The 8,605-nt window shown below is 43.0% G+C and overlaps 1 protein-coding gene across 1 annotated transcript in view; it reads left to right on the plus strand.

The window, feature by feature from the left end:
• LOC112077132 (uncharacterized) overlaps window positions 1-7,532 on the plus strand; it is a gene marked incomplete at its 5' end in the record, with an annotated part of 15,790 nt that extends 8,258 nt beyond the window's left edge. Inside the window, 9 exons of the mRNA XM_024143714.1 lie at window positions 4,325-4,375; window positions 4,515-4,559; window positions 4,711-4,761; window positions 6,183-6,227; window positions 6,513-6,563; window positions 6,791-6,835; window positions 7,066-7,110; window positions 7,259-7,309; window positions 7,455-7,532. Of these exons, the coding sequence (XP_023999482.1) occupies window positions 4,325-4,375; window positions 4,515-4,559; window positions 4,711-4,761; window positions 6,183-6,227; window positions 6,513-6,563; window positions 6,791-6,835; window positions 7,066-7,110; window positions 7,259-7,309; window positions 7,455-7,517 (447 nt within the window). The remainder of the gene's footprint in view (window positions 1-4,324; window positions 4,376-4,514; window positions 4,560-4,710; window positions 4,762-6,182; window positions 6,228-6,512; window positions 6,564-6,790; window positions 6,836-7,065; window positions 7,111-7,258; window positions 7,310-7,454) is intronic.
• Window positions 7,533-8,605: the final 1,073 nt, after the last annotated feature.

Here is an 8,605-nt window from a genome sequence, read left to right on the forward strand (position 1 = left end):
TCTTTTTGTTGGTCTTAGTCTGTGGTCCTTAATAGGCTATGATGTGTCCTTTAACCTAGGCCACACGTTAATCCTCCGACGCATCGCCCCTCATCTGTAGCTGTCTGTGTGTCTTTTCCTGTCACCTGTCCCTCATAGTAGTCTGTCAAGGATGGTTGTTTGGTATTTGAGTGCTGAGCTGACCTGGAGAAAAAGGCCATGAAGTGTAATTGGAAGATTTGTACTACTGTTAATAGTTGGTGTTTAAGAGTGTGCTCAAAGTGCATGTCTGTCCTTCAATCAACCCGGTGGGATATACCTTGTGGCTTGGGTGGAGATTTGTAGTCATAGAATACAGAAACTGTGGTTGTAGAGCCAGAACTTCTAAGATTAGTTTATGTTTACATAAGCAACAGAAATGCCTATACGCCTGCAATTCATGGTCTTATTTTCTTTAATATCACAACAAATAAAAGGTCAATCTCTACTATCAACTCAGAGTCATGATTAACTTCACTTGTGGATAAAAAACTGTAGTCTCTGTGTCCAGTAATGAAGGACGTAGAGTTAAAGGAACGATAGGCTAGGCTAATCTGACGACTTCCACTCTTTGCTGCTATAAGCTAGCTAAGCGTTGACCTCGCAAAAACCTACCTCTAACTCCTTCAATATGGAGCGCAAACCATATGGTACCCATAGAGTTCATCCTGACTCTGGAGAAGTAGATAAAGTGCTTTGTGCAAAGTCTGAATCTATCCTTTAGGCTTGTCTCAGTTTGTGCAGTAAAAAAAAATGTTGAGAATTTAAATTTATAAAAAACATCTGTCAATATGCAAATAGGTTATCATTATTGTGAAGTCTTCTGCCCTCAGCCACAAAAATGGCCAATGGGATATGCCCATACGATTTGAGCACTTCTCCAGGTCCAACGTAATCTAAATAGTGAATAGGTGACAAGCTTTTTAGTCTCCAGGTGCCTCTGCGGGCAGGTTTGAGAGGTTGCTGGAATGGGTAAACAGGGGCAGAAGTCTAGTGCCAGGATAACAGGGCAAAAAGCCAAGCCTGCTGCATTGCCAGTTGAAAGGGGCCAAAAGCCCTTGTCTGTTGTCTTCAAGCACGGGAGCCGAAGCTATGACCTGCAGCTTCCTGGAAAGGAGCCAAGATTCTGTGTCCTGTAGCCTCAGCAGCCACAGGGGCCAAGGCTTTTGGAACGGCAGCTCCAAAAAGGCAGAACGGGTCCAAAATGTCTGGTCGCTGGCATCCCATACCGCGGTTCTTAAAGCTAGTTCCTCAGATACACCATTAGGAAACGGCCGAAAGTCTTGGTCCTGTGGTCCAGATCACAGGGGCCAAATGCTATGGACTGCCTTGCAGTTGGCAGATGGGAAGGGGGGTAAGAAGGTCCAGTAGCTCAGCAGCCATCAGGGTTCCGAAGGTGGTTTTCTGTGGTCCAGAGCACAGGCGGCTAAAAGTCATAAACCTAGAGTGCCTGTGGGAAAACGAGGAAAAGTTTGGTCCGTAGCACAGGGAGCCAAAACTATAGACCTTACGCTATCCTAGATGGACAGGGACCAAAAACTATAGACCCTACGATACCAGACTGGACAGGGAGCCAAAACTATAGACTACTAAGATACCAAGATGTACAGGGACCAAAAACTATAGACCTACATACCAGATGGACAGGGTGCCAAAAATGCTAGACCTATGATCCAGATGGACAGGAGCCAAAAACTATAGACCTAGCGATACCAGATCGGACAGGGAGCAAAAATGATAGACTATCGATACAGAATGGAACAGGGAGCCAAAAACTATAGACCTACAATACCAGCTGGACCTGGGGCTCGACTACGAAGACTCCTCTTCACCTGCTATTGTTTTTTTCAGTCATCCCATTGTTAGTTGTCAACTGGGCCGCATATCATCTTCCTGTTGTTTGTCTATGGTTTCATTCCAAAAGTGTTTCTGAATGTTGCTCTTCATCTAATTACAATGTTTTAAATCTTACAAATGTATCTCATAGTGACTAACTCCAGGTGTGCATAGAAACCTCTCTTTAGTATGGCATCAGCTGTCTGAGGTTGCTAATGAATTTGATATGGCGTTTTTTCAAGTGTTATTTTTTTTACCAATGTTATCTATGTTGTCTCTCCAGCGTCTTTGTCATCCAATGTCTTTAACAATCTTCATATGTGATAGATTGAGCGTGTACACTTCACTTACGCCTGTGATGGTGAGCAGAGCAACCTATTCGAAACAGGGTGCTAAAGGCAACCGTGTGTTGCCTGTCGTCCCGTCTGTAGCTTCAGTGTGTGTGATCCTGTCGTGTCTGTGCCCTGGTGGTTGTTCTAGTATCAGTTGTTGGCGCCACAGAGGCACAGCTCGGTTCTCAAACTCTGACTTACATGCTAATCCGAATTCACCCCTGACTTGACAGTCTAAAATATAGAGTCTCTGCACATCCCTCATTTAGCTTTCGTTTAAGAGTGAGTGTCACAGTTTAATAGTGAACACTGCTTGTTGCGTGCTGGGGTGTCAATATGCTGTGTCATATTGAGTTTCCTGAAGTATATGTATGGTTCCATTCTAGTTGCAGTACAAGTGTCGCTAAAGACGGCCATGCCAACTTGTCAATATGTTAGCTTTTATGTCAGTGTTTGGTCGTTTTTAAATATTTTGTACCTAATGAGTCATTGTTGTGGTCTTCAGGATAGGTGCAGGAGCTGGAGTGCCAATGTACAGGGTGCTAAGCCCATGGTAAACATCTGCTACTCTATTCTGTGTGTCTGTCTCTGTCCAAAGTTTAAACTCTAACAGCAGGAAGATATGACGATACATAAATATAATACAATCAGATAGCTGCTGAATAACCTGTTTTAGGTTGTGTTGAATAACCAGAATTATGGTCTCTAGGAAGTGGTCCAGGATGGAGTGCCCAATGTCAGGGCTAAACCTAACCCATGTTAAACCTCTGCTACTCTGTCTGTTGTTTCTGTCTGTTGTTACTATGTCTGTTGTTCTATGTCTGTTGTTTCTCTGTCGGTTGTTACTCCGTCTGTTGTTCTATGTTCTGTTGTTACTCTGTCTGTTGTCTACTTTGTCTGTTTTATTTCTATGTCTGTTGTTTCTCTATCTGTTGTTTTCTGTCGCTGTTACCCTGTCTGTTGTTTCTCTGTCGTTGTTACTCTGTCTGTTGGTACTGCTGTCGTTGTTACCTTCTGTTGTTTCTGTGTCGTTTGTTCTCTCTGTCTGTTGTTTCTCTGTCTGTTGTTTCTCTGTCGGCTTTACTCTGTCTGTGCTACTGTCTGTTGTTTCTCTGCTGTTGTTACTCTGTCTGTTGTATTCTCTTTGTCTGTTTTTCTGTCTGTTTGTTTACCCTGTCTGTTGTTTCTCTGTCTGTTGTTCTCTGTCTGTGTTGCTCTCTGTCTGTTGTTACTCTGCCTGTTGCTCTCTGTTACTGTTGTTTCCTGTCTGTTGTTACTCTGGTCTGTCTGTTGTTAGAAAAATAATAAAACAAGGATTAAAAACACTATGAGTAACGATAACTTGGCTATATACACAGGGTACCAGTACAGAGTTGATGTGCAGGTGTCCGGGGTGACTAGGCGACAGAACAGACAATAAACGGTAATAGAAGCATATGTGATGAGTCAAAAGAGTTGGTGCAAAAAGGGTGAATACAGATAACCCAAAGCTACCTAGACTAACTATTTAACTAACTATTTATCAGTCTTATGGCTTGGGGGTAGAAGCTGTTCAGGTTCCTGTTGGTTCCAGACTTGGTGCATCGGTACCGATTGCCATGCAGTAGCAGAGAGAACAGTCTATGACTAGGGTGGCTGGAGTCTTTGACCATTTTAATGGCCTTCCTCTGACACCGCCTGGTATAGAGGTCCTGGATGGCAGGGAGCTCAGCCCCAGTGATGTACTGGGCCGTACGCACTACCCTCTGTAGCGCCTTAAGGTCTGTGTTTGATAGATATTTGTGCACGGCTATAACCTATGTGATGAAATACTAGGATCAAGGGCAAAATGTGCTGTGCAGGTGGTATTGATCAATTGTCTATAAGCAGTGTTGAGTAACCATTGTTGTGGTCTCCAGGATATAGTCCAGGAGCTGGAGTTCCTACTGTGTCTGGTGCTAAAAATGTTTACCTTTTGCTACCCTGTAGTTGTTTCTGTTTCTATGTTTATTTCCCTGTGTCAGAGGTGATCTGCACACTCTCACTGTATTGCATGTTTGGTGATACCAGTATGAGTAGGTCTTTGTCAATTTTTGTGTCAAGACCATTTGAATAGATTTGAGAATGTAGCGATAAGTAACAGTTGTTGTGGTCTCCAGGATATGGTCCAGGAGCTGAAGTTCCCAGTGATCAGGGAGCCAAAGGCAATGGTAAACCTCTGATACCCTGTCAGTGTGTCTCTGTCTGTCTTTGTGCATCTTGTCTGTCTGTGTCAAGGGCAGCATGCATTGTGTTTGCAAATGGTTTTGATTTATGTTTTGTTGTTGTAACAACTGTTGTTGGTTCCAGGATATGGTCCAGGAGCTGGAGCTACCAACGGTGCTAAAAGCAATGGTAAAACTCTTTCTGAGTGTTACAGGTCTATCTCCATCTCTTTTTCTTTGTTGCTCTCTTATGATAAGATACATCACTTCTGTTAATAATAAGTACAGAGCCAAGATGAATTGAGTAACAAGTGTTCAATAATAGTTGTTGTGGTCTTCAGGATATGGTCCAGGAGCTGGAGTTCCCAGTGATCAGGGAGCCAAAGGCAATGGTAAACCTCTGATACCCTGTCTGTGTGTCTCTGTCTTTGTGATGCATTGCTGCATGTCTGTAACCTCAACTGTTTGTTAGAATTAGCATATTGAAGCATTTGACAGATAGATTGTGCCCAGGCCAGTGTGATAACACTAAATGTTGATGCTGGTTTGGTCTGTTGTAGAACAGGGTTGAGTAAGAGTTGTCGTTGGTTCCAGGATATGGTCCAGGAGCTGGAGCACCCAGTGGTGCTAAACCCAGTGGTGCTAATCCCAGTGGTGCTATACCCAGTGGTGCTAAACCCAGTGGTGCTAAACCCAGTGGTGCTAAACCCAGTGGTGCTAAACCCAGTGGTGCTAAACCCAGTGGTGCTAATCCAGTGGTGCAATCCCAGTGGTACCGTTAATCCCACTGGTGCTAATCCCACTGTGTCTAAATCCAGTGTGCTATACTCCAGTGTGCTAAACCCAGTGGTGCTAATCCCAGTGTGATAAACCCAGTGGTGCTATACCCAGTGGTGCTATACCCAGTGGTGCTAATCCAGTGGTGAATAAACCCAGTGGTGCTAAACCCAGTGGTGCTATACCCAGTGGTGCTATACCCAGTGGTGCTAATCCCAGTGGTGCTATACCCAGTGGTGCTATACCTAGTAGTGCTATACCCAGTGGTGCTAATCCCAGTGGTGCTAAACCCAGTGGTGCTATACCCAGTGTGCTATACCCTAGTAGTGCTATACCGTGGTGCTATACCCAGTGGTGCTATACCCAGTGGTAAACCTCTGTTACCAATACTAATGTCAAGCATGTATCTCTATGCTGTATCTTTCATGACTTCAGACAAGAACTTAATGGTCATTAATGAGATCTACAGAGCTAACTTGTATTTAATAACAGTTGTGTGGTCTTCAGGATATGGTCCAGGAGTGGGACAGTTCCCAATGGTCAGGTGCTAAACCCAATGCTAAACCATGGCTACCCTTGTCTGTGTCTACAGCCCTATTCAATGTTGTCTTTCTCTCTCTAAATTGAGGTTGAGCTGAATGGTGCATGCTGTGTGGTAATGCCAACGTTTGTAGCATATTATGCTTGCATGGTCTGGTCATTTTTAGAACAGTTTTGAATAAGAGCTGTTGGTTTTAGGATGGTGTTCTGGAGTTCCAAATGATCAGGGAGCCAAATCCAATGGTAAACCTATGATAACATGTCTGTGTCACACTCTGTCTCTCTGTATCAAAGTGGAGCTTCTTTGACTGTATGTTGCATGATATGTGCTACAAAGGTTGGTGCGATGTGACTCCTACACGTTGAGTAGGATTAATATATTTGTGCATGGCCAGAGGGGAAAGGTCCCAGGGCAGCATGTTTTGTGCTCATGCAAGTGATTATTTACAATAAGTCAGTGTTGACAGTGTTGCGTAACAGTTGTTGTGATCTCCAGGATATGGCCCAGGAGTTGGAGCACCCAACGGTGGTAAAAGAAATGGTAAACCTCTTTCTGAGTCTTCATCAGTCTCTATTTCTCTGTCACTTTAGAGGTAAACTTAGTCCACCAATCACTGGGTGACGCTCTTTTTCCTGGTCCTTCGATCCAGACATTTAAGTACTCTGAACCATTACATCAGGCCAAATAAACATTATTATTATTATTACAGTGAAATGCTATAGCATCTCTTATTATAAATCAGGTATAGAATCTCTGATGATAAGATCTACAGAGAAAACTTATGTTGAGTAACATGTATTGAGTAACAGTTGTTGTGGTCTTCAGGATATGGTGCAGGAGCAGGAGGTCCCAATGGTCAGGGTGCTAAACCCAATGGTAAACCTGTGCTATGTCTGTGTCCTGTCTGTCTTCAATGTTTGTCGTCCATGTCAAAGTTGAGGTCGAGCAGGATGCTGCATGCTGTGTGATAATGTTACAGTTTGTAACATATTTTTGCATGCCTGTTGCCAGTTCATTGAGCATATTGTAGAATTTGACCGATCCATGGATGCTGGCCTGGTCAATTGTAGAACAGTGTTGAGTAAGAGTTGTTGTGGTTCCAGGATATGGCCCAGGAGCTGGAGCACCTAACGGGGCTAAAAGCAATGGTAAACCTCTGATACCCTGCCTGTCTGTGTTGCATGCTGTATGGTACMSTATCTTTAGAAGAGTAWTGGTGATAAGCTCCTGAACACATCCAGCTGGTGTTTGCTAGATATTTGTGCACGGCTATAAGCTATGTGATGAAATACTAGGATCAAGGGCAAAATGTGTTGTGCAAGTGGTTTTGATCAATTGTCTATAAGCAGTGTTGAGTAACCGTTGTTGTGGTCTCCAGGATATAGTCCAGGAGCTGGAGTTCCCAGTGGTGGTAAAAGCAATGGTAAACCTCTTTCAGAGTGTTACAGTCTCTCAATCTCTATTCATCTGACACTCTCCTATGATAAGCTACAGAACCTCTGATGATCAGATCTACACAGCTAACTTGTGTTGAGTAACAAGTTTTCAATAACAGTTGTTGTGGTCTCCAGGATATGGTCCAGGAGCTGAAGTTCCCAGTGATCAGGGAGCCAAAGGCAATGGTAAACCTCTGATACCCTGTCTGTGTGTCTCTGTCTGTCTTTGTGCATCTTGTCTGTCTGTGTCAAAAACAACATGTGTTGTGTTTATGCAAGTGGTTTTGATTTTCTATAAGCAGTGTTGAATAACAGTTTTTGTGGTCTTCAGGATATGGTCCAGGAGCTGAAGTTCCCAATGGTGGGGCTAAAAACAATGGTAATGCCAGTTTAAATAACTGGATAGCACTCATTATCATAACCTACAAAACTTTTGATAATAAATTATACAGCGCTAACTTGCTTTGACCCAGTGTTAAGTAATAGTTGTTGTGGTCTCTAGGATATGGTCCTGGAGTTGGAGCCCTCAACGGTGGTAAAAGCTATGGTAAAGCTCTATCTGAGTGTTACAGTCTCTCAATCMCTCTTTCRCMSTCACTCTCGTATGATAAYCTACAGAACCTYMGACTATAAGTCTTACTTGGCTTGTTGAGTAACCAGTGTTCAGTATCAGTAGTTGTGGTCTCCAGGATATGGTTCAGGAGCTGGAGTGTCTACAGGGCTTGGTGCTAAAAATGGTAGACTTCTGCTACTGGGTTGTTTCTGTTTCTCTGGCTGGTCTTCATCAGTGGGGATCTGCACATTGTTCTGCATGCTGGATGGCACTGCCACTGCAACAATTATGTCTTTGTCAGCTTTACAGTTAAGACCATATTGGAAGTAAGTCTCYCTTTAACCRGACAGACMTATTGAATGCCTGTAACTGTTCTGGAAAGGATGTAACAGAGCTTTCCAATGGTCAATTGTAAACAGTGTTGAGCAAGTAGTGTAAAGTAATGACTAGTGTGGTCTCTAGGATATGGTCCAGGAGTTCAGCAACCCAGCGGTGCTGAAAGCAATGGTAAACCTCTGATACCCTGTCTGTGMCACAGTCTGTCTCTGTCTCTTTCTGTATTGAAGTGGAGCTGTATATTTAGAACTATCTTTAAAAATATATTTTTGGTGACATGAAATTTGCTGATATCCTCCCAAATGCTGGTCAGCTTGTCTCTGTGATATTTTTTTGTGCATGGCTAAGAATCTATGTGTTGAATTACTAGGATAAAGAGCAGTGTGTTGTGGGAATGCAAATGGTTTTGAATAATCAGTGGTTGTAACTAGAGGTCGACTGATTATGATTTTTCAACGCTGATACCGATTATTGGAGGACCAAAAAAAGCCGATACCGATTAATCGGCCTATTTATTTATTTGTAATAATGACAATTACAACAATACTGAATGAACACTTTTATTTTATCTTAATATAATACATCAATAAAAT

This window comes from Salvelinus sp. IW2-2015, unplaced genomic scaffold (genome assembly GCF_002910315.2).
Source record: "Salvelinus sp. IW2-2015 unplaced genomic scaffold, ASM291031v2 Un_scaffold4315, whole genome shotgun sequence".
In the NCBI taxonomy this organism is placed as follows: Eukaryota; Metazoa; Chordata; class Actinopteri; order Salmoniformes; family Salmonidae; genus Salvelinus; species Salvelinus sp. IW2-2015.